This window comes from Melozone crissalis, unplaced genomic scaffold, assembly GCF_028551555.1.
Source record: "Melozone crissalis strain CALT ecotype California unplaced genomic scaffold, PUWL_Pcris_2 ptg000007l_1, whole genome shotgun sequence".
Classification (NCBI taxonomy): Eukaryota; Metazoa; Chordata; class Aves; order Passeriformes; family Passerellidae; genus Melozone; species Melozone crissalis.
The window spans coordinates 15,334,538-15,361,415 of NW_026535785.1; the positions used below are offsets into that span (position 1 = coordinate 15,334,538).

Here is a 26,878-nt window from a genome sequence, read left to right on the forward strand (position 1 = left end):
TAATAAGTTATGGAAACACAGAGAATAAGTGGAAATGCTGCACGTTCAGAGTCAGACATTTTGTCTCAAAGTCTGGCATCCTCAGTTCACTTAGCAGAGAATCAAGATGAAGTCAAAATTAGTGTGGTTACATTATTTCTTTTTATAGCAGTTGCCTGAAAGTCCACAAATGCCAGCCCCACTAATGCACCGTCACTCAGTAACATCACCTATTTTATCCTTCAAGAAAATAGTTTTGTATGCATTTCTGAACATCAAAAGCACAGACATCCATTGTTTTAAACTTTTCATGGTGTGACTATTTCTAGTCTCTCCTGCCAGGATGTTAGCACTGATAGTTTTACATGACCACGTATATATTATTTATTGCACAAAGCACGTATTTTTATTTTGGCCACAGAGTGTTTGTTTAAAAAAAGGCAGAGTTTTACCTTCTTGGTTGTTACAATTCCCTCACCTCTTGTCTTTCTAACCGTGCTGCAAGTCTGTCAAGAAAAGCTCCCAAATAAATTTAGCAATGTGATTATTACAAATAAGCCGCACTGGCATTTGGGTGGGAAGACACCCCCCTCCCTGCATGCTTCTACCACGGTGGCAAACTTATTTCAAAAATTCTGATGAAACGCTTTGTAAATTTTGTTATTCTGTGATGATAATAAATCATTATAGCCTTAAACACTCCTCTAGCTCGGAGCCTCAGTCACAAATTATCTTGTCATTCTGACCAAAACATTCTCCAAAAAAGCTTGACAAGTGCTAAAACCCAGAACATGAAACCATGTGTTGTTGTGAAAGCAAGATTCAGAAATGTCAATTAATTAGATTAAGAGGCTACTTTTAGCTTTACTTGTGTTGCCAAATAACCCTTAAAATATGCATAGCAGTGGAAGTCTACCTCAGCAATACAGTACTTCTGTGCAAAATAAAGACAATGGATCTGGCTAATAGAGGGAATTATTGTATCTGTCATTCAGACAAGGAGAATGATCTAGAAGCAAATGCCTTGCTACTCTTTCCACTGTATGGATTCACAAGCAAGATAAATTCTGCCACTTAGGAGTTTAAGCACAATTTTTTCCCCCTGAAATCTGATTCAGATTAGAAAATAAAAGTCAAATCACTATTATACATCTCCATAAGTAAAATGGATTTCTAACATCACTGTCTGTGTAGCTGTCTCCCCCTGCCCATAAAGTATCATCCTGTATTTGCATTTTTGAAGTTCACTTTAGAAAAAAGAGTGGTGCAATTAAATACATTTTATTCAACTTTCTCATAGCTACCCCTAAAATTTTTATCTTTAAATAATCCATATCCTCAATTTTATTTACACTATAAACTGTTCCTATATTTTAATGGTATGTTTGCTTTAAAAGGGGTTGTTGGCTTTAATAGCTCGGTTATTATCTTTGTAAACTAACATTCCACATTCCTCCTAACTAAATCCTAGCAAAATTGCCTGTGCTTGCATTTGGAACATGCATTCCACCACCGAAAATAAAATTTAAGCCAAATAAATGTTCTGCTCAAATTAATATACATAAAAATGAATAGCTAAACATAGATCAATTTTGATGGATTTAACAGTAGGTTTGCAAGTGGCAAGAGGGTCATGATATACAATACACCCAAGAGAACAAAACTAAATAAATTTAATTTCCTGTAACCCCTATTAGTTTGTGTTATTTTTAATGCTAGAACACTGTATCTCTTTAGAAAAAAAAAATCACTGTGTTTTCATAAAACATATCACCAACAATATGGATCAGTGTAAGGGTATGGGTTAGGACACAGAGGTGGGCAAGGAGTGAGGAAATGAGGAAGGAGCCCAAGAGAAGCAGACCAGGACCTCAAGCCTGGCCAATCCATCATTTCTCAGGTGGGATGGTTGTAGGCACAGCCCAGGAGCCACAGATTCTGTTCTGTGCATGGAATCAAGCATGGCATGCAGAGGCATCAGTCATTGAGCAACAACCACTCTTGGAATGACATTTAGTAACTCAAATAATGAGTTTTGGCCTTTAGCTGTAATTTTAATTCTTCAGCTAAAAAAAAAAAAAAAAAAACAGAAAAAAATCATTATTTCAGTTGTTTCTTTGCCTCCTGTTAGCTGGTCCACTGCTGGCCATGGTTTCTGGCAATTAACCCAGTTCCTCCCCTGCTCAGACCTGCAGGCTCCTCTATGGCCTGCACTTACTTTGAGCAAATCTTTCTCTCCCCCAGCCCTTGGCCTTTCCCTTCCTCACAGGGCACATAAATGGTCTTTTGGCTGCTGGCCTGATCTGGGATGGAAAGGTGGCTGTGTGCGACTGCTTGCTGCTGTTGAAGACATTCTTGAGTCTAAACTCTCCACCCTGGGAAGTGGCACTCTGCAGAGGGCATCTCTGCAGGAACCTCACTGAGGGGGAAGGGGGCAAGGGAGAGAAATTGAATATTTAAGGACACATAAAAACTCTCAAACCTTGTAATAGAGAGAGAAAAAAAGGAAGGGAAAAAAAAAAAAAACCAAAAAGAAAAACCAAGACAAAAGACCAAGACAGTCCTAATTTTTAGACACACCACAAACTATTCTTAGGTTCTCTGGCCAAAGCTTGTTAAAAACAGAACATCCTAAATGTTCTAAAAATTGTATGAGAAGCAGATGGAGGTATTTCCTTACAGAACAAGCCTGCAGTCAAGTGTAACAACTGAAATACATTGTCCACCAAGGAGCAAAGCCAAAATCCAGTGTTAGAGGAACCCTGTGTATGGGGGCATCAGGTGCTCTGCCCTGGGTGTGGCAGAGTCCCCTGGGCCTCAGCTGCCCCCTGACAGGGCAGGGACCTCCAGGTGCCCTTTTTCACATCTATCCACTCCCTGCAGATGTTCTGGAGGCCTCAGGACACCCTGGGCAGCCTCAAGTATCTGTTTTGGCACCTAAATCCTGCTCTCCTTGTCTGTTCTTGGAAAAGCCTGATGAAACCGTGAGCAATGGATGAAAATAGAGCAGTGAGGACTAAATTAAAGTAAAATTTAGTAACAGGGCCCAAACGTTAACATGCTGTATTTATCTCAAAGTTATTAACATTCCTCTGAGTCTCTGAAACGCTTTATTACTGATACATGGGATTGTGCTGCTGTAATGGGCTTCCCTGGGGAGTGACTGGGGCTCCAGCTACACTGCAGGATGTGTTGTACTACAGATTATAGGGTTAAATGGTGCTGTCTATTATCTGCACAATGTGTGCATCACAAGAGTGAGCTCACCTGAGGAAACTGAGGTCTGCTCTGGAGCACTGGAAAGGTTTGTGCTGCTGGTGAGGAGTGAAGGGTCCCTTTTTCCAGCTGCACACAGCTCAGTCACATGAGTGATGCTGAAAACACCTCTGTTGGCAAAAGAAAAAAAAAAAAAAACAAAAAAAGACAAAATAAAAACCCAAAAAAACAGAGCTATGTCTAAAGTAACTCTACCCATGAGTGCTCCAAGGGGGGCAACCTCACATGGGCACTGAGAGGTGTGAAACAGCAAAAGGTGGGGCTGCTCACTGCCAAAGGCAGCAGGGACACCAGGCCACCAGCTCCCTCCCTCTGCCCAAAGCTGGTCCTCCTGTGCAGCGCAAGGAAAACCTGATGGCCTGAACTGAAGGCAGAAGTGGCATAAGAACTCAGGTAAAATAAAAGAGCCATTACCAGTGCATGGCAGGGAAGCAGACACAAGTTTGCAGAGGGAAATGAAGGACTCAGCCACGCAGCACACCTGAGGAGCTCAGCTGGGGCCGTGGGTTACAGGAGCCCCCAGAGTGCAGCTCCTGGCATCCTGCAGCACAAGCAGGTCAGGAACACCCACGGCAGCCCCTGGCAGGGTTCAGGGAGGTGCCTGCACTCCTCCTCCTCAGGAGGCTCTGGAGTTGTGCTCCCTCCACAATCTCATCCCCGTGCCCCTTGCCAAGCTGCACTGATTAACTCCTGTCCTGCCTTTGGCAGACACCAGCAACATTTGATCACCAACCATTCTATAACAACTTTTTTTAAGCATAGCTAAAGACTATTATGTTCCTACTCAGGCTTCTTGTTTCCAGACTAAACAAATCCAATACTTTTAACTTTTCCTCATAGGTCATGTTAGCAAAACCTCTAATCATTCTTGTTGATCTCTTCTGGATTCTCTCCAATTTGCCTCCATTTTTCTTAATGTCACCAACTTCAGCAGAAGTTTTGCAGCTTGGAGAATTTTTTTCTTGCTGCAGAAGTCACCTGACACCCTGACCTTTAGCTCAACAATGAGAAATAGCATCCAGGCTTCCTTAAAGAAAATGGTATTACATATATACTGTCATGTATACTTAGTGTCATGCCACCTGCTTGCCACATCAACCCACTACTTTGCCTTAACAGCACTAAAGCAACAACAAACAATAAAAAAGCTTCTTCTTTTGTGAGCTGGTGTATAGACAATCTTATTGTATGACTTGGAAATACAAGAAAGAGCAGAGACATTTTAAAATTCTATTAAAAACAATTTTTTTTCCTCTCCACATCTCAAAAAAGCAAAGCAATTTCAAGAAAACAGAACTGACCAAACTGTGGGGGAAAAGCAGAGCTGTGCAGCGGCTGTTAAAAAGATGACAGCCAAAGTTACAGGAGGGAGCAAAAGAGGATAAGATTAACAGAGAGAGAGAGAGTAGCCTTTAGCTCAGTCTGAATGTTAAAATGAATGTAAGAGTTTTTTGAAAAAGCTGAGTCAAACTTACAACAGCTCAAACAGGTAAATCACAGGACGGATCTTCCTCACTGAAGACTATGAAAAGCAATAGACACATGGGCAACCAACAGGTGAACCCAAAGAGCAGTGAAGGCAAATTACCCACTCACCGCAAAATATTCCCTACACCACCCTCAGCTCCTATATTAACTCAATGAGCACCTGAATTCCTGCCAGCTGGGCAGTGCCAATCCCCTGGTTACTGCAGGTGAGCTGAGCTCTGGAGCTCCTCAGCAGCACAAAGGCTTGTGAGCTCTGGCCCAAGCCCTGCCCAGGTTCAGAAAAAGCCATGCTGAGGGCCAGGGATGAGCCCAGCCCTGTGCAAAGCCCTTTCCAGACAGGACAAAGCATGCATGGAGTGAGAGCTCTGGCTGCAGATGCTGGGCTGCTCTGGCTGCTGCGGTCTCCAGCTCCAGGAGAGGGCCTGCAGCTGGGATGCTGAGCAGATGGCAGGCTGCACCTCTCTGGGCTCTGTTAGCCAAGAGTGCTGCACAGATGCTTCAGCTATTCCCCAGAGTATTTCATTCCTGGGTACTTGGTTGTGTTGCTGCATGTCTGACCAGCTCCAAATCCTCCCTGCCTGGCAGCAGGGCCTCCCTGCTCCTCTCAGGCCTTTCTGTGCTGGGGACAGGCCTGTGGGGCACAGGGGACAGGAGCTCAGTGTCCCTGATGGCTCTGTGGCATTGTCATCCCTCCAAAGCCTCACAGGGAGAGGATGGAGCAGCTCTGCAGGAAAACACAGCACAGGGCTACACAGGGCTTTGGGAGGAGGGCAAGGACAGGGTGACACAGAGCTGACCAGGAGGGAGGTGCCCAGCCCCAGCACAATGGGATTACAGCAGCTCCAAGGGATATTCCATGTGTTCCTGGGTGTTTCTGTGGGATCAGAGCTGATGTGCTGCACCTGTGGTTTGGTGTGGCTCTCTCTGCCTGCTGTCAGAGCTTCCTGAGGAGCTGCTAATACAGCATGGCTGATGAGCCTGCTGTTTTGATCTCTCCCTCCTCAGAATCTCTTCTAGAGCCTTTAATAAAAGCTCTATTAAGGAAGTACAAGTGGGTGCTTTGTGCTTCTTCAATACCTAATTTATATTTTTAACATTAAATATTCAAACACATGCTTTGAATTTATGCCCTTTTTTTTAGTATAATAGTTTCTTGCTGGAGACTTACATACATTTTCTATCTCATAATTCTTTATTTTCCTCTGGGTTTTGGGGTGTTCTCTTACCCTGCCCAAATCTTACATTGAAATTAAAAGGCATACTGAAGGCTTGTCATTCAAATTATTGATGGTAACTTGTCTGTCTGGGGGTGACGGTTGTATTAAAACATTTATCACATAAAAAAAGAAGCATATGGCATTTACAGAATCTGGGCCAATGAAGAAGGAAAGGGTCATGTTCACTCCCAAAACAGGAGCAAGCATCTCCTGAGGGTTATACATGGATTTAGTTCAGAGGGAGCTGGAGAATCTCATATATTTTGAAATCATGAGGGGTATGAAATCAGCATAAGTTACAGCTGCCCTTAGGTGCTTTCTTTTGAGTGGTCAGTGCCACAATCACTCAGCAGAGCACATGGATCTCACTGACTTTGGCAGAATTATGGAGGCTCTGTTTGCATGAACCATTGCTGAACAATTTATCTGATGTATTAATCATCTCTTAGATAAGAGTATCTGGACTGTAGATTTTTCTCATAACCCAATTTCCCTCTTGCAGTCTTTTGTTTTTGTTAAGTTTTCATGGAAATTTTTAAAATTGCAATTTTTTTGGTTTTTTTGTTAGCACTTAAAATCCCAGGGTCAGTTTTGAAACACTGTGAAGTGCAGGCAACATTGTTGGGGTGCTCTGCTGCCTTCAGAGAGGATGGAGAAGTGCTAGTCTTGACTTCCTCCCCTGACAGCAGCTCTGGTTTGGAAACTGATTTGTCTTCATGGTGACAAATAAAAAAAAAAATCAAGACCCTGTTTTTTCCCTTACTTTCCAATTACATATGTAAGAGGCAAAAAGTGAACATTTTCTTGGGGATTGGAAGAGTTAGTACTATTTATAGGGCTGTTTTACCCACTTGTGGTAATCCTCCTGTAAGACTGTGTCTGTGCTGCTGGTCTGGGCACTCAAGTGGGTTTGTGCGTGCTCAGGGCAGTGTCCCAGCCACCTGCAGCATTTGGCTTCCCTGCTGTGCTCTGAGCAAGCCCTTCTTTGTTGTTATTATATTTCTTGAGTCCCATACTGTTTTTATCATATTTCTAAACTCCCATACCTCCTCAGTGTTTCCTTACGGCTGCAGATCTTCACAGCACAGACTCCTTCTTCTGCACATGGTTCCTCCTTAGTCAAGGCACCTTCAAGGCTCTCCCTGACCGGCCAGCCCACCCCCTTTTATCCCAGTTATCTTCACAAGCCACAGCTGCAGCCCAATGAAGGACATTGCAGCTGCAGCCCATCAAGAACAACTGGGACCTACCGGGGCAAGGCTGTATACAGATATTCAAGTACAATACAGATATTTTACTAGGACTGAAAGGCCACCTATACTATACTTCCTGTCCCAGCCAGGCTGTGCCCTTGGGGAGGCTTCTTTTCCCACCTCTGGGAGAGCAGGGCTCACCCAGAGCCCGCATCAACCACACTGGGTCAGTCTCTCATGTCCCCAGCCTCTCCCCAGCACCCAGGCAGCACTGCAATGCACTTTGCAGCATTTCTCCATCTGCTCTGCCCTTCCCTGCAGCACTGCACGCTCAACTTCCCGGCACAGAAAATGGGAATTAATGCAGAGAAATCCCTGGCTGGCCCTGCTTGGTCAGCCCCTGCCCTCCAGTGTTAATCTGCTGCTGCCCTGCCAGCCTGCCCTCTGCAATACAGGAATGGAGATGGACACTGGAGCCCCGGTTAAACCCGTTCTTGCTTACTGAGTACCCCAAAAATGACTTCATTTTAATGCTTTTTTTTTGAACTCCAGTGATTTCTAGAGCTGTTTAATTGGGGAGCTCGTTCTTCTGGCCTCCTCTAAAGACAATTCTGTGCTGGATTCCTGTTTTAGCACAAGCCAGAGTGCACACAGAAAATGTTCAGAGGTACAAAAGGCAGTAATCTTAGCCTGAAACAATGGTACTGAACTGAAGCACTACTCCTCTTTTCTAGATCTACTTTTAAGATCCCTGTCAAAACAGCCCTTCAAACACATTTGATTGGGTTGGGGCTCATCACGCTGTCACCAACTCACTTTTCATTAGGCTGTTGCTCTCTGTTAGCCTAGCCAAGCAGAAGAACTCAAACACATGCACAAATTAAATCGACATCCAAACTCCACCAATATACAAAGCAATTTAAATGATATTCATTAGAGCGATGACAAGTCCTGATGAGGCTTTCAGGAGCGGAGTCCTTCAGCTTCTGCCGACTCGGTTTCATGGGCACTGAGGCGGAACTGCAGTCACTGTACCTCCAGTTTAGAGAGAGGAAAAAAAGCCAAGAATGTGACTCTGCTTCCTGACACACCTACCTCATTCTCCCTCTCTGCTCAGGTTTACAGCTGGGCACGGGCTCCAGGCTTGCTTTACAGCTCTTCCCAGGCTGTGCACTGCTCCAGCAAAGCCCCTTCCCTTCCCCACCACCTACAAACGTGCCAATTAAAAAGAATCCCATTTTCAAGTAATTTCATTTCACTTGGCTAGAAAGGTCACTAACTCACAGTTCTGATGGCTATAAACATGTCCCCAGTTTCTTACCATGCAAGAATGAATTTGATATGTTGAAGCTTAATAGAGAAGTATTTTTCATTGTTAATTCATACTGAAGTTTAAAAGTTACACTATCTCAATTTATATTTTTGATATTGAAAAAAAAAAAAAAAGATGGACACTATCTTCTCCACAGGGAGTGGAATGGGGCTGACAGGTCTAATATAGGCTTTTCCACAGTGCCAAATCATTTGAAATTCATTTCTCTTGAGACCACAGTCCTTACCTCAGGCATCACGAGGTAAGTCATCAGAAAATTAGCTCACTATTTGCTTACAAAGTCCACTCTGCTGCCTGCAAAATGTAAGTGCAGGGGGGAAGAAGTGCACATCTTCACCCTAGTGTGGCTCCAGGAAAGGCCAGCGGGTGACATGGGGGACACAGCATCACTGGGGACATCTCCACCAGCTGGGTGTCTACCACCCACCCCAGCCTGGTGTGGTGGCTCCAGGAAAGGCCAGCAGGTGACACAGCATCATTGGGGACATCACCAGCAGGTGACACAGCATCACTGGAGACAGCACCATCAGCTGGGAGCTCCACCACTCACCCCAGCCCCAGGGAACGGGACCAGGGCTGGCCTTGCCATTTTTAGCTCCTTTCTTCTTGCTCTAAGACAACCTTTATTTTATTGCTTAAAACAGGCTAAGAATTCTAAAAGCATGATATACAGAAAATGCCTTGTTATATTATTACTCAAAAATTCCTTTTTTTGGCATAGCTGCCTTGGGTTGTAATTTTTAATTCTCCTTTTTAAGCACTCCCACAAGTGAAAGATAGGCACAGAGGTATGGAAGTACGATTTGCAGTTGAGTATTTTCATTTCAATAAAGGTTGTGTATATGAACTTGATGAGTGGTCTGGACATACCCATCTATCCCAAAAAGTCTATCTGATTTTAATTCTCTTAAAAGATTATTTAACCAGAAGTGCATTTCAAGCTATAAATAAAGCAAAGTGAACCAAGCAACAGCTGCTGAGGAAGTTAATGTGTCCCACATAGATATTGTTATACAGTGATGAAAAACAAACAAACAAACTGCTACCCTCACACCTAAGCTGGATATGAAGCATAAAGGAAGATTGTTTTTACATGTAAAAAAAAGAGAATTTATGGAACACCACTGCTGTATTTGTGTACATACCAGATAATGAACACAGCACAAGCAACGTGTTAGTAAATCTTAGTCATCTTTTTCATGCTGAACATTTAGTTAAAATTATTGCCCCAAACCAAGGCCTGAAAAGAGATTGTAACCTCACCAATGCTTTCAGACATGTATAATGATGCGTTAATACATAATTCCACTCGCTCCTGTAAATGACCCTGATTCCTTCTTCCTCCACTGGTAAAAGATTGACTTCTTATGCAAATACTCTTCGATGAGGGTTGTAATATTATAGTTTTAAATATATACCAGCCTTTCATTATTACAGGATAATTACTGAAAACTCAACAAAATTCACTGTTACCACACCCCGACCAACAGAGCCACTTTGATGTTCCGAGGTGGCAGCTCCATCATTATTTCTCATTCTCTCATTTACCTACAGCAGGTCAAGCAAGGGCTGGAAGGCACATCTTGGCACAGAGTCCCAGGAGAGGAGAATTTACTGGTTTTTTTTCCTGGAGATTGTATGTATTTACTAGTAATACTCCAGGGAGTTACACATTTGTATTTCCATGCTAAAACAGGAACTATCCAATCAAGTATTAAATGCTATTTCATCCTTGAAGGGATGAAATTTTCATACTAGGCTAACAGGACAATCCAATGACTCTTACAAAGTTGGTAATCTTGAATTATTTTTTTTTTCTGCTTTCCTTGATAAAGTCTGTTTTTATGACAATTCCCTGCATTTCAGCTCTGTGGAGCAGTGTGGGTAACAGACCACCTAGCAAAGCTCTGGCATATTCATGTAACAGAAGTTACCCAAACAAAGCAGGCAGCACTGACCGTAATAATTTGATATTTTTCTAGGAAATATATAAGGCTCTCTGGAGGCGTACTTTAAAATACAAAATTTATTAATTAAATTTAGCTTTATTACCAGTTGTCTCTGTTCCACTTGCACCACTGTTCCTTTTTTTTTTCTGTTGCAGCTGAAATAAGAACTTGCAAAATTAAAAAAGGTTCTTCCGTTCAATACATGCCAGTATTTTTTTAAATCTCAAAGTATAGCCAGATTTTTTTGCTGTCATAACATGCAGAGTCATATCATGCTTAGCTTTATATAGCAAAATACATAGCCATATTTAAATGCAGCAGATAATTCCCATATTGATAACACTAATCTGCCTTGGTTTGGATAAAAAATTGCACATAATGGTTACCACAAAAGCACCTGCATAATTAAAATAATATACTTTCAGTTTAATACAAAAATAAAATATAATGAAGATTCTAGAAAGATTTTGGTTTCAGAAACAGTTCCTTACATTAGCTTAAAAGTCATATTTCAGTTAATTTTAGATTTCCTACTCACCAAAACTTAAAGATACATTCCCTGATTTTTTTTGCTAAATGTTGATTCCAGTGAACAGCTCTCTAAGATCTGGCATATTGATTTCTTGTTGTGAAGTGAGCTGTTCAAGCTCCATTTAAGATTTTCATCTTGCATGTAGCCCTGAGCACATCATAGCACCATAAATTAGTTAAATTGCACATTTATCACAAATGTTATTTTAAGATACTGCGTAAATGTGATGGCTGGAAGATATACAGTATGCTGCAACAAGCCACTACTTGGGTGGGGTTAGACCAGGGTCACCTTTATACACCTGTGATTTAAAGCTCTTCTCACCCATCACAATTTCATTTTTAACCTCTTTCTTGAGGCATTTTGTTTTCTCTTGCACTTGATCTGCATATTTCTAAATAAAATACCAAATGCAAAGCAAAAGTCAGAAGTCAGATGCTTATTTTAAAATCCTGCATTTATACCTTCATGTTTGTCTAATAGGAAAAAAAATTATCTTAACACAGCTAGGTTGGTGATTTGGTTAGCGCTAATAGTTACCATGCCAATATACATACCAGTGTATGGATGAAAAGAACATTATTCTAGTTCATTGATTCTCTAAATTCTTTATAATGTGAAATCACATTGGTATGCCAGTCCTGGAGGTTCTGAAATGCAAGCTGAACTTTATTTTAATAAATTTGGGATATTCAGATCCTGACTAGCCATTCATTTGCAAAATTTCATGCACATTTTAAGAAGCACATTAAAAAGTCCTTTCTGGCCCACGCTAGTAGATCTGAACATTCCCTGAATTTGTCCCTGGTACATCTCACTGCACTCTCAGACCCAGGAACTGATTTTCACCAGATCAGGGAGGTTGCATCAGATCATCAGATGCCCTGCCTGTATTTTAAGAGTGAGTGGAAAGAGCCCTGCAGACTCTGCAGTCTCTTGCTTTGCTCCCTCCCGTGTCCCAGATAACAGTACAGCATACAGAGCTCTGAGCATTACTATTATAAGTCAATGGTGCATCTTAAAAATACATTGATTGACAATATATGCAATAATCTGCCAGTCTCCTTATGTGTGAATTTCTGGTTTGCAACCAAATACTATATTTAAGCTGTTATAATTTTCAAAAGAGGAATTCTCTGCTGTAGAGGTAAAAAGTTTGGCTGGGTTTAGACTGAGATAATGTATTTGTAAAAAGTGTGGACAGGCACCTGGGAGGCTCCAGGGAAGGCTTCAGCCAGCCAGGTTCCCTTTCCTCACTAAGTGAGGGACTCCTGGGATGGTACAGTCAACCAGTAAAACTGCTGTGATTTTACTGCTGGAACTTGAGCCGAGGCCATAAACATTGACACACAAATGACTTTAAAATCAGACACAAGTGTGAGCCAAAGGAGGAGGAAAAAAACCAAAGCCCTGATCTCATTCACTTGGTCCACTTAGCAGCATTTGCTGTAGAATGAACAGAACATTCCAACACATTTTTGAGACGTGGTACTGGCCTTTAACATTACAGGGAAAGATGGAAAATGGAAAGAAAGGCAGAAAGGCAAAGAGAACCCAAGATTCAATTACTTGCTTACTGGAAGACAGTGGACTTTTTAAAAAAGAAAGGAAACTGTACAATTGGCATTGGGATGGTAGCTCTCAGTCAGGATGCTGAAGTGCTGGAATGGTGGATTTGGTTCCCCTGTAACCACCTCTGGATTCAGAATTCACCTGACTGGCAAAAGGCATCACTTACATGCATAGCAATATAGGTGTTTGGAGATGCAAATTGTTTTCAAAGGTTATGATGGGATGACCTGTCAACACCAGCAGAAGTCTGTCATTATCACAGAAATGCTCCAGATTGTTTGCTTTTCTTTGGCTGTGTTAATTCACATCCTCTCCCCCTCTCTACCTGCAGCAGGCAGGGCCAGAAGAGGACTTACTTCAGAACCACAGAGTTGGAGTCACTGCTCTCAGGTCCCTTCTGCTGTCATTTGGAGATGCTGGGAAGGTGGAAAGGGATTTTCTGAGCTGTGGAACACCCTGGGGTGCAGGCTCTGCTCAGTGCATCAGGAGGAAGGCAGGTGAGCAGCATGCCTGCCTGGGTCTGAGCTCACAGCAAAACACCCATTTGCTTTGCCACGCACTGCTGCCAACCCCCTCTCCACAGCCAGCCTTACCTGGTGCTTAAAAGGGAGTTATAACGCTCATTTATCTCTTCTGGGGGGAAAAAAACTCTGTTAATGCAGCCTTTGAATAAGTGCTACCCTGCTCTTTAAATGCTAAAGTTCACTAAAACTCCAGTGATTTATGTGCAGCTTTTGACTGCCAGCACCTGGCAGATGAAGAAACCTACTCAAGCTTCAGTCATAAACAGATAGCATACAATTTAATTTTAATGTGCTCGTTAGTCGTAGCACATTTCAGACATAATTGTGAACGCAACACAAAATTATAGCAAAAAGACAATTTTAATGCTGCTGTAGAAAAAAAGGTTATATGAAGAGTCATATAATGGTGCTTCATTGTCAACAACAAAACAGGGCACAGAGTGCATTACAGTGTCTGTGCTGTTTACATGCCAATATTTTATACATAGATTCTCATATGGTGTCAGCTGTCAGTTACTTCTGCAAATTAACTGCCAAAAATGGAGACGAACAGAATCACTTAGTGTGCTGGTAACCACGGGTTACCTTTCATATGCCTAAAGATAAAGCTGCAGTATGGAATCTTGGGAGAATAATTAGGCAGAACAAAACAGAAAGTTACCAATTGAAATAAAAAGGCATTCTACAATAGGAAATAACAACCAAGAGCGCTTATAAATAAGTAAAAGAGGTTATATCACAGAATGCCTCATAACTTTTTAAGCAAAGTATTACAGTACAAACATTTTAAAGGCTTTATCAATGTTTAGGAAATACAGTACAAGTTTTTCAAATAGATTTAACCCTTTGAGCACTGAGTTTATTTTGAATTTTCTCTTTTTATTTTATTTTTTTTTTTTTTTTAACTAATAAATACCTTTAAAAGTCATGTTGTGCAAAACAGTTAGAATGTATGCCAGGAATGCAGTCCGTGGCTTCTGTTTCTTCAGACAATTTTAAAAAAAAAAAGAACAAAAACAAAAGCAAAAAAACCAAACAAATGATTGCAACACTAATAAATATGTATAATTTAAACATGAACCTCTCTTAATATAGATGTACTGTATAGCAAAACAAAGCAAAACATACTTTGCTTTAAGAATAATGTTTCTGAATACTTTATAAATGTTATCTGTGGTATCTTTTATCACATAATTTACAATGTTTGATTGTTAAAGGAAAAACCATTAGATCTAAAAAAAAATGAAATATACACTATATATAGGTACAGTTTATACCTGGGTCTTATCAGGTACAAACCTCGCTGCTGCTAAAAATGCTGAAAAAAAAGAAAATGGCATTAACCACAATCACATTTTCCATAAGAGATTTTGAAATCTATACAATATATACATCTAGGTTTCAATGTGAAAATTATATTTTTAAATTTCAAGGTGTGAGACACCTCTGCATAAATGGAGGTTCATATCAGTAATCAGAACTAAGCTAGTAAGGGTCTAAAAAAAAAGCATATCCTTACATTTTTACCAAATTAATGCAAAAGTGCTTCAAAGTACTCAGAGGGCTAAAGATTATAGGGTGAGAAATACCAGCACACTTAGGTCACATGAAAAAGTGCACCAGAATTAGTTATAAATGCTTAATTAAACTGTCTGTTAATGCATGCAGCTTGATGCATCAGAGGGATGCACAGCAACTAAATCCAATTTACACAAAGTTCCAAACACTTACCACTGCATTTTAACCTTCATATTTTACCAGTAACAACAGCTGATTATGCACCTCTATTTAAACACTGTACAGTTATACAAAACAGTTCAGCCCAGAGCGACTCTGGAGTTAAAATAAGAACATGTGCCAAGAACTAAACAGTAGCTTTAAGGCGTCTTTGACAGTTTTCCTCAAAGCAAATTACAGTTATTTTAATCAAAAGCAAATGCTACTGCTTCTCTAACTCCGAAACATACAGAAGATGATCCTCTGGTGACTTCCCATGTGTTTTACTAAGATGAAGTTTAACAGCATGCTTGCTTGCAAAAGTCCTGTTACAAAGTTTGCACTGATAAGAAGTTCCGATATCTTCCTCTGGAGAGGACGTCACCAGTTTTTCAGACGGTGACTTTGCTTGTGCTATCTGATTGTTAATCTGTTCACTGGACAGTTTGGACAAGTCTCTTAACCTGAAACCCAGATGCGATTCAAGATGACTGATATAAGTTGAAGGAGTTCTGATCTGTGAAGCACAGTCATTACAAAAGAACACTGGGTGCCCAGTGTCCAAATTTTTAAGGAACTTAGTTCCCCCCGTCCTTCGGAGCTGGTATTTCACATTGGCCAGCCAGTGGCTAATTGTGGTCATTGAGAGTCCCGTAAACCTGGAAATGTGCATTCTTTCTTGAGGGCTCAAGTCTGACATGATGTATTTCCCCTCTGAAGTCTGCCGTAAGCTGGCTGCAAACTGGGCCTGCAATATGAGCAAGTGCTGAGGGTTCCAGTTAGACTGACGTCCCTTCCTTTTCTGAGCTGGTGTACTCTCTTCTGGTTCCTCTATTGTGGTACCATCAATGTCAGATTTCTCAGATATGCTGGAAGGTGTGGAAGATTTTGATGTGTGACTTTCTGTCAGGTTCTTCAGCATATCAGATATATCTGACAAGGCATTCTCGCGTAGCGGCGAGTTTGACATGAATGACACGACTGCAGATGTCTTTGCTGTTGTCACTGTAGATGAAGAAGATGCAGAAGATGTCGATGTGGATGACAAAAGCGCTGAACCCAAAGAGCAGCTTTTGTCACTCTTGCCTTTCGTCAAATCTATGGGTTGGTCATTGTTGACATGATAAAAATAACGGTCTAAGTGGTCTGATTTTTTGGACTGTAGAGGTGGGGTGGCCACTGCAGCCTTTTCTGCCAAACTGTTGCTCATTTTAAAAAGCATGCTCATTGGATCTAGAGCGGGCAAAGATGGCTTCGCTGCCTTGCCAAGGTGAATGTTCATGACAGATTGTAGTGCACTTAATGGATTTACAAATGGCTGTTCGGGAGGGTGGTCAGTGATGATGGCTGTGCTGCTACTTAAAGAGCCTACAATGGATTTCACAGCCTCCTTCCCATTTTCCACAGGCTCTACAGTTGGGCTGTCTTTGCAACCATCTCTCTGAGGAACTGGGCTGTTCTGCTGGCTTTTAATGCCACCATCATTGGGGGGCTCCATCTTAAGGGGTTCACTGACTTCACTGCTGCACGGCGAAGGCGTCGCACGCTTCAGTGGAGAGAGCTTTCCTTCGGGCTCCTTCATCTTCTCCTCCACTTTAGCCACCTTCTCGGTGACCTTCTTCACCAATTCTTCCATGGCATGAAAGTTTGTTTTTGGCACAGGTGAGGTCTGACTGCTGGGAGGAGACACTAAGGGCTGGTTTTTAGTTGGTGACACTAGTTCATTGTTTCCAAAGATGGGTTTTAAGGGAGTACTCTTCCCAGATGAGCCCAACGACAGCTTCATCATATTGGGCAGCTGGTAGGCAGCATGAATGCTGGGGTAGCCACCCCAGCTCGGTGTGCCATTCTGGGCTTTGTTTATAGCTGATGTAACTGTGTTTTCTAAAGACTTCAATATATCTAATCCCCCCTTAGGGCTCTCCTCTAGGTCATTTTCAGTCAAGTAATGGTATTTTGAGGAGATATCATACTTCTCCTCATCTTCACTTGACTTCTCTTTTTCTTTCATTTTGTCATCAGCAATGACTCTTTCCTTATCTACTTCTTTTTTAATCTCAACATTTAATTTAGGGGAAACGCTAGAAGGTGTGTTGGAAGGAGATGTAAAGGTGGTGGCAGCTAGTGGCACAGACTGGACCTTCTCATCTACTAAGGACGTTATTGTCGGTGTGGCTGGGGCTTCTATAATTGGTTTCCCTTTTTTCATGGCAGAATTAGTGACTTTAATAAAATGTCCCGTCACCATCATATGAGCCGTGAGCTCCTGCAGGGTGTCGTGTGAACTTCCACACTCCATGCACTTCAGAATTTGAGATTTCCTCGCCTCAAAGTGCCAGGCGTAGCTGGCCCCGTTCTGGTGACCGTAGCGGTTATTTGGCGTAATGTAGGGATTGGAGTTCTTTTGGAGTGCATCGTTACTATCTGAGATTGTGGCTTTTGGTGTCCCAGCCGTGGAGTCTGGAGAACTTGGCAGTTCAAGCTCCAGTGATGCTTTCTTTCTAGTAGCTGGGATTATTTTTGCTGCTACAGGTGTAACAGGTTCCTTCAGAGGCACTTTTTGGTAGTGTTTTGTTTTGATCATATGAACACTCAAATCCTGAAGAGATTCAAATGAATGACCACAGTACATACACTTTAGCACTTTCTGGGCGTCTTCTTTCCCTTCCATTTCAAGCAAGGAACGCTTGCGAGGTTTGGACCATCTTTTGGGGTTATTGTTATCTGTTTCATGGTTGTCATCTCGATAATGTCCCGTTTCATTCATGTGCACTGTTAATTCTACTAAAGTATCGTAGGCAGCACTGCAGTCTTTACAGCGGAATTTACTGGCCCCAGTGAATATGGAGCCATAGAGCTTACTGCTCTGTCTGTACAGCTGGACTGTGCTAAAAAGGCTCGGTTCTGGCAGAATTCTGCTCTGAGAAACTTGCTGCAGTGTTTTGGCCATGGCAGTCTGGTGCCAGTCAAAGCTGCCGCTCCCACAACTGCTGCTGCTGCTGCTGCTACTGCTGCTGCTACCGTTGTTCTTTTCGGAAATTGGCTGGTGAAGGTTCAGATTGAGATTGGACCAGTAGGAATTGGAGAGGAAGTTATTATACACGGCCTTCATTTGCTCCAAACTATCAGACACCGTGGAGTCTTCCAGCGGTATGGAAACCTCCTTGCTCTCCTCCTCATTTTTAATGGAGCTGCTCTCAAAGTCTGCCATGCGGTCACTCGTCTCACTGATGTGGGACTCACTGTCCATTTCATGGCTAGAGAACTCAGCTGCTGGAGAGTTTTGGTAGCTTTGGCAGTTCTTACTGAAGTCTTTTTCTGGACATGCATATTTTGCTGAAGGCTCCCCATCAACTGCATTTTCATCAGGTTCCACATCTTCTTCCACCAGCGCTGCTGCTTTTAGTTCGTCTGAAACATAGGCTATCATGAAGAGAAGAAAATACAAGTTAGTTTCTGCTCATTGTGCTTTTGCTTTAGCCAAAGTAGTGTACTTATTTGTAAAATTAAACAGTTAAAATTTAGTGTTTCTTCAGAGCAAGAAAAAAAAATCTGCTCTTCAAACATAATTTGCCACCTTATTCTTCTCAAGGGGCAACAGCTTGAAATTAAAACTAAATTTGAAATTAATGAAGCACATTCTGGAGGTGGCATTCATTTCTAAAGTAATAAATTACTTGTATCAACCTCAGAGACAGCAGTTCCTGTCTGTCAATTAATATGTCTTATGCTTCTCCTACCCCTAATGCATTTCTTAACAGACAGATTCACAATTTAAATTAAGCAAGCATTTTTTGCTCATTACAGTTTTGAGACTCAATCTTTAATAAATATAGAGCACAACAAACATCAAGAATTTTTACAAAGTAAAAAAATTACCAGTTAAAATAAATTTTAAAAATCAGATTTTTTTTAAAGTTATCATTATTAGTCATGTCACATTTTAGAAGAGATGGTTAAATGCAAGTGATGTAACTTCTGGAAACAACTCATTCAAAGCAATTTGAGGATATTCTTTATGGGTGTAACAAATGTCCCATTCCCATTTAAACACAACTTCCTCAACAAGAAAGCCCATGCAGAATTATGTCAGGAGCTAGCTCAATGGAATTGGTATGCTGCACTCATTCTTGCTGTATAAATATATACAAGACCTTCCAGTGGACCTTACAAATGTCAAAGTGTTTGCTCTTTAGACTACTTTGTCAATATTTACTCAGCATAAGCTACATGGACACCCAACAGGGATCCTGTCTTTTTTTCCCCTCAAGGAATGCAACTGGTGATGTAAATCTAAGATACTCCTCTTGAATAGGACAGTTGGCAACTGACAGTAAGCACTTTTTTTTTCCATGGTGCTTCTGTTTTACATATACTAAGTCTACCTAAGTTTTTTCTTTATGCAAGGAAATTATGGAAACATTAAAAAAAAGGAATCATTAACTAATCAAAAAATATCTATTTCTATGTAATGCATTAATTTGCAGGAAAGCAAAAATAGAATATGACTCTCTTCAGTGGAATTTAAAATCTCTCACAAAGATAATTATAAACTGAAAAAAATTCCCATTTTCAGTACACTCTGTGGTTAAAGACACCTGACATTTCACCTTCTCTGCAACACATCTGGAAAATGGTATTTGTATCCTGAAAAACCTATAGCTTGTTTCTTCAGGCAATAGTGCAGAGAAGATAGCAGTTTACACCCCAAAAAGCCCTGCTTTAACCAACAGACTGAAAAATGTAGAACACTAAAGTAGGTATCACACACACAGTATTAAACCTTGCAAACTTCTTTCAGGGAAAATATGTTTAAATGTTATCAGAAAACCACAAGAGACAAAACAACTGTTAAAGTGACAATGAAATCAGGCTTTTAGTTTCACATGGAGTATTTCTTCGTTCAGTTAGGTAATACAAAATATTCACTACTGTTCTTTCACATGGATGAATGGTAGCAAATCTTCCTCCAAGCATGTAAAGTTATAATGTGATCCTCAGAACACAAGTTAAACCTTTGAAAGCACAAACATTGCACATAAGAGCAACACATAATAATGATCGATTATTTCAGTTCAGATAATTTCAATGCAGAAAATTCAAGCAGCAAGGGTTCTGTTTTTAAAATTTGGGACCATAGAGTTTGAAAGAATTATGTTAAAAAATTTTATCATAAGATGCTTCAAAGATGCTGGTACAAAGATCAGACTTTGGAAGCAAGTAAACCACTCTAATAGAGGTGTGCTGTTTTGCTCTATTTTCTGCTTTTCCAAAATATTTGGAAAAAAAAATATTATTATTTTATGTATATCAAAGACTCAGCAGCAACTTGAAATAAGTTTCAGCTCTGTCCTGCAAATACTTGCAACAAAACCAATACATAGAATTGAAAAAGGTGGATTTTCAGAAGTTTAGCACAAGAGACCAAAGTAGTTCAAATTACTCTCTGAAGCTGAAAAATTATGGATAGCTACTGATAACATGCAGACAACTGATCGTTAACTGCCTCCCTCTCAACCACACCAAATCCCACTGAAAAAGGAAGGATGGAAGGACAGAATCATGGCATAAACCCTCTGATCTGGAAGCAAATGTAATACCCCTTTCCTATTCCACCCTTGTGCAAACAGATTTTTTTTACAACCTCCATTTCTTTGCCTCTGATTTGAAACCGCAGAATAATTTCCTTTTCCCAAAGTAAAGAACACCCAAAGTTCTCACCACACTGGCTGCCTCAAGGAGCCCTCAGTGACCCCACCAAGGCTCTCTGAGTGTTCCCGCCTGTGGTTTCTCTGGCTGCTGAGCACCTGAGTGTGTGCCACCCATTCCCAGCACCACATCTCACTCCAAACCCCGTCCCTGCCCACCATGGAACGCCCTCCTTTGACCCACTGCTCACCAACACAACCAGAGGGCACAGAACCAGCTCCCTAATTAGTGTGTTATTCTTTACATTTTTATTTCTCTTACTGCTGAACTCTTATGAATTTTGTTTGAACTGAAAGACTTGTCACATTCACAGCTTTTTTAGAGAGTGACTTTTACATTAGGGAAAACCTCCAGCATGCAGCTCATTTAAATGTAAATCTATTTACCTTTCATGCTTTCTTTGCCCTTTTCACCAACTATCAAGCATATTTGCGTGTTAACCAGGAGCTGCCTCCTCTATAGCTGTTCCCCTTCCTGAGCTCAAGTTGTGAAGCCAACTTGTGACATCAGTCTTTGATCCAGAAATGCAGGAAATGAGGCACAAACGACAGTGTGGAATTTAACCCAGCAATCTGCAACTTCGCAAAAGTGACAGCTCCAAGGGCTCCTTCTGCTCCTTCCCCTGCACAGAGCAGAGGAGGGATGGAACCTGGTCCAGGGAAGGGTCCCTGCCTCACCACACCTTGCCCAGGGCAAGAAATGGTCAATATGAGCACAGATGGAGGTAACAGCCTCACTGCACCAGGCCCACAGCAAAGAAATTTCTTATTTGGTGAAGTACCTACAGGAAAAGCAAAGAGGCTGTGGAAGCAGAGAATAAAATCAGGAGATGGTAAAAGGGTTTTCCACTGTGATTCACTGCCTGGAGGACAGACTGTTTATAAGAAGCACTGTCACCAGCTCATCCTTACTTAGCCATTACTCTATTATGTAAAAAAAAAAAAAAAAAAAAAAAAAGACAAAAAAAAGACAAAAAAGACTCGTAGTTCGATATTTTTCAAGTGTAGAATAAATGTTTGAACAGCAGGGCATCTGTAAAACTGTTCTTCAATACCTCAACAGCAAAGTCTGAGGGGAAAAGAAACAACTTTAAAGGCAATTCTAGTGGCAGAAGTTAATAAAAGTGGAAATGAAAGAAATTAGGCAGCTCTGGGTTTTGTTTTTCCAGAGAAAAAGGACCAAAAAAAAAATCCCAGTTCTCCAAGCAGTGTTTAGTTTACATCTCACAGGGCACCATAACCCACAGGAAATTGCCTGCAAATTGAGCAGTGGTGTCACTGTGACACGGTATCTGACAAAAAGTGGAAAGCTGTTGCCTGGCATGGCACTCAGGTTTCTAGAGAGGAGGATATCAAAGGGGTTCAGAAACACCTTGCAGGTACAGCCATGGAGAGGTTGAGAAGAGACGGTTCCCTCATTAATATTTGCTGCAATTATTAACTGAAGTGCTAGGTAACAACGAAATTAACACATTTGATACCAATATATAACAGTAAGCTGTGGTATAATGCAATTCATTTCCACACAAGAGGGAATTACCTTCATAACTGAGCTATGGATCATTTCTTTGCCAGTGGAAATAAATTGTGATCCATCACTGTCCAAAATGATCTACATATTGCAGAGACAGTAATAAACTCATATACCTGGCTCTGCACAGTCACCAGGGATCTGCTGCACGAGAGCAGAGAGGCACCAGGAGCTTCTCCACTGTGTGTCCAGAGGCTCAGGAAGGCTCCATGGAGCCAGAGCAGCTGTGCCAGCTCATGTCCTGGCTCACCAAGGTGTGCCTGCTGATGTCCTGGGCTCACCAAGGAATGTCCTAGGCTCACCAAGGTGTGCCAGCTGATGTTCTGGCTCACCAATCTGTGCCTGCTCATTTCTTGTCTCACCAATCTGTGCCTGCTGGTGTCCTGGGCTCACCAATCTGTGCCTGCTCATGTCTTGTCTCACCAAGGTGTGCCAGCTGGTGTCCTGGGCTCACCAAGGTGCCCCTGCTCATCTCCTGGGCTCACCAGCACCACAGCTGCACCTCCATCCCCGCTGCCAGAGCTGCTCCTCAGCAGCAGCAGCACAAACACTGTGTGCTTGCCACAGAATTCACAGAATCACCGGGTTGGAAGAAACTCTAGAGTCCAACCCAGCCCCAACACCTCAGCTAAACCCTGGCACCCAGCGCCACATCCAGGCTTTGTTAAACACACCCAGGGATGGGGACTGCACCACCTCCCTGGGCAGCCATTCCAGAACTTTATCACCCTGTCTGTCAAAAAATCTTTCCCAATATCCAACCTGTATTTCCCTTGGTGCAGTTGAGGCTGTGATCTCTGGTTCTGTCAGTTCCTGGAGAAAGAGCCCAACCCCAGCTGACCAAAACCATTTTTCAGGAGCTGCAGAGAGTGGTAAGGTCACCCCTGAGTCTCCTTTTCTCCAGGCTTGTCCTCCCCTCCGTGGCAACACCCCCAGTGAGTGGCTGGACACACACCTCCCTGAGATTGTTTGGAAACACAAGACCACAGCACTAAAGGTGTATTTTACTGTTCTCCAAAACTCAACTATATGCACAATTTTTTTCCCTAATTTCCTGAAAAATACAGCTGAAACCATATATTTTGGCTTGGATGTATCCAAATATTTCATCCAAATATTTCATTTCAATGCTTTTGAAACTTCTTGTTTTAATTATGTTTTTTCTTGGCAAATTTTTTTCTTTTGTTTTAATTAGCTCACTGGGGGTATATTTAAACTAGTATATATGCTGTTTGCATGAAAAGGAACAAAACATTCCGATATTCTTCTCACATGAAAAACACTCAGCTACAAAAGTTTATCAAAACCATTAGGTTTCTTGGAAGTATTTTTGCTTTAACAAATGGCTTTTTATTAAAAAAAAATAGATCATCTTTGTTATGCATCATTCAAAATCATCAATTAATACTAAGAGTCATCTTCCAAATAATTTAATTTTGAGTTCATTGGGAAAAGAAAATTCTCAATCCTTAAAGAACCTGAGCCTGTCTACATTTCATACTTGAAAAACAAAATAACAGCAGAATGGGATCAGGAGCAGAAATGCTCCTAATGCTTACAGGATCAATATTATATTCCCAATAAAAAAGAAAGAGGGGAAAAGGATCATTTTAGGTTATAAGGTGCAGCAGTGAGTAGGATTCTGACAGAGAAAGTCCCTGTGCACCCTGACCCTCACTCCCCATTCCATGGCACTGCACAAGAGGTGGCTCCTATCACTATCATTTTATATTATATATTTTATATTTTCCTGAATACTTGTCCCATTCTGTTTTATATCAGACACCAGCCACCTGAGAAATGAACAGAATATTTTTAAAATATTTAAGTAATCTTTGAAAAACCCTCAGAGTTCCCAGTTTTGGTGGGACCTTTTGGAGTTAAGAGGCAGCTCAGTCCCAACACCAGTGCAGAGAAAGCCAACAGAGGAACAGCAGCATGGAGATGATCTGACTGTGCCAATGAACCTTATTCACAAAATTAATGAGCAGAGGCAAGAGAAAACCAGCTCTGTGGATGGAGTCAATCAAAGACCTAATGCAAATGAAGGCATATAAAAGAGTTATATTAGTCTGTTAGAAAACTCCCACTCCACAGGCCTTCCACTCACAGCAAGAAAGGCAAACATTTCACCCACAACATGAGCTATTTCTATACTGAGACTAACTGTTAATTCCCATGTAACTGAAATTGTATTTGAGACTTCTCTCCTTGGCAGAGATGCTCACATATTCCTCATCAGGCAGTCAGGATGGGAGGCAGGAGTGACTGCCCTGTTTACAAGAGTGGCAAATGACAACAGTCTCTAAATGGGCATGGCAATACTGATTACCCAGCACCTTGACAGGGACATTATTCCTGTTAGAAAGGTCAAAGGCTCTGTTTCATAGAGGCAAGACTGTCTATTATGGGAGAGAAATGTTATTTCCAAGTGAAGAGGTCAGCACTTCTCTCTCACGTCGGCGCAAGTCCCCGGTACCTCGCACCGGAGCGCGAGCCCACTGCAAGACGGATTATTCTGCCCACTGGCAAGGTCAAGAATATTAATTTTGAACATGTTAATTTGATGTGATGTGCATGATTAATGCTTGTTTAGCTGGATTTTTTGTGTGTTGATAAATCTGCAGCCTTTTCATGCCATTGAGAGTGTAGGATTTAGTCCCTGGGAAGTGGTGTGGAGGGATGTGACATGGGATGTCAATCGGATGGGTGGCTATCATTAGGCACTAAGAACTTTGAAGTGCATTTTGTTTGTTCCTTCATGAAAATACTGCAGCTGTCTGCCACAGAGAGCTCAGAAATAGGCCAGAGGAAGCTAGCCAGCTGTTCTGATTCAGCATCCTGGACTGGTATTACATTTGGAAAGACTTCAGAGAGGCCAAATCAACTCTAAGTGCTAAGAGATGAGAATTACATGGACAAGGACACACAGTGAAGAGATGATAACAAGGAATTAGTTTATGTGTCATTACAGTGTGGGCCACCTAAGCACAGAACAAAGCAGTTTCACATCAGGCACCTTTTCCTCATGTCACTGTATTCCAAACTCCCCTGGGTTCTGTGTAGTTCAAAGGAAGTACAGGACTCAGGTCTCCCATTCACTTTAGACTTTACAGAGCCACAAGAAACATGTCATACAGACCATTTACAAATGAGGAGAGAAAACATTCAAAAACTGCTATGAATTCTGATAAGGGAGGCATTATTTTTTTTCTGAAACTAAACACTATTTAGATGTTTCTTAAATGACAAAGTGAAAACCTCACATTTATGTATTATCTCCTTCACTAAATATAGACCTGAAAAAACAGCATACCCTACTATAAAATGATAGCTTAGAAACAACTTGGAACTATTGGACAGCATCATTTAACTGAGGTGTTCAATTATATGCTCAATTATAAAAAAAGCTAAAATCTTCAATGAGTACTTTATCTTTCACATCAGCCTTGTGGAGGAAACCTTCTTATCCACAGTTTACAGCTGAAAACCTGGAATGAAGTTAATTGTCTGGTGCTAGACAAGAAGACAAGTGAAGGAGCCTGTTACTCCTCTAGGTTAAAATATATAATTCAGCTATTTACACAAAACATGGGAAGATGACTTAAGTTTGTTCTGTTTCCTCACATAGTGTGTTTATGTGAATACAATATATGCGTATAAATGAAAATAATTGCCAGTTTTCAGCTGAAAAAATGATTTCTTCCAGTGAAATGCCCACAGGTGCAGGGAAGGTTTCTGAAGTATTGTCAGAACTCTCCTGTGAAGAGCTCTCAGCTCCCAGCACACAGCAGGACCCAGGGACACTGTGACACCCACTCTGTGCTGGAGATGGATCATGATGGATCATGATGGATCATGCTTCCCTCCTCCAAAACAGCACCCTGCCTTCATTCCTCCCTGGGGCCTAAACCCCCTGAATTCAACGTGCTCAGCAGGGTTTTTATAAAACCTGCTCAAATTACTCACCCTTGAAGCACAGCACCACTGTTTCCTGATGTGGAGAGGAGCACCTGATCCCAACACACTGCAGTGTGCCCTTCTATGGGTAGGGTTGCACAAGGATCAGTCTGAAATCTGTCTCACTTGAACAGTTCACCTGCCACCTTCTACAAGAGTATTTTGACAAGAAGGGATCCAAATATTAAAAAGCCTTGGTTGAGAACCAAGGTCCAAGTTACTCTTAATGAACAAAATTGTATTCCTTTCTAGAGACTTTCTTCAGGTATCATTCTTGTACAGCCCTGAGGGAATGACAAGCTTACGAGAAACTTCACAACAACAAGAGTTCAGAGCCTTTCTGGCCAGGAAGAACAGATTTTTAAGAGGTTTGACCTAAATTTGCAGTCTCACACATACAACACAACTGGCTGCCTAGAGCACCACAGCTGGGGAACCATTGGTGTTCCACTGTGTGTGCCCATAGCTGTTACCAGAAGCAAGGCAGGGTTGACATTAATCCAGTGCAAAGGCTGAGAAAGGTTATGGACTGTCACAATGACAGAAGGACCTTCCTTGCTATGGCATTTTGTGGAATCCATCTCCTTTCCCCTTTGTACTCTGGGGGAGAAGAGATTTGAAAAGCTCCTATGGGCATATGCTTGGAATTTCTGGCTGATCCTGCTGAAAAAAGAGAAAAAAAAAAAACCTTCTTGGCCTCCCTGCCACCATAAAACCAGCCCCTCACAAGCACCACTAGAACCAGACCAAGCAGGCAAATGAGCAGCAGAGACTGGGAGCACCCAGTGGGAATTCTCAACTGCTCCTCAATTTGATTCAGTCCAGGGTCTTGTGATCCCATTTCATCAACATCCCTGTTGCACCCTCCTCTTCCTCCCCTCCACCTTCCCTGGGAAAGGC

At 41.6% G+C, this 26,878-nt stretch overlaps 1 protein-coding gene across 1 annotated transcript in view; it reads right to left on the reverse strand.

The window, feature by feature from the left end:
• Positions 1–13,434: 13,434 nt before the first annotated feature.
• TSHZ3 (teashirt zinc finger homeobox 3) overlaps positions 13,435–26,878 on the reverse strand; it is a 64,136-nt gene continuing 50,692 nt past the window's right edge. Inside the window, exon 2 of the mRNA XM_054296351.1 lies at positions 13,435–18,202. Within this exon, the coding sequence (XP_054152326.1) occupies positions 15,003–18,202 (3,200 nt within the window). The 3' untranslated portion in view covers positions 13,435–15,002. The remainder of the gene's footprint in view (positions 18,203–26,878) is intronic.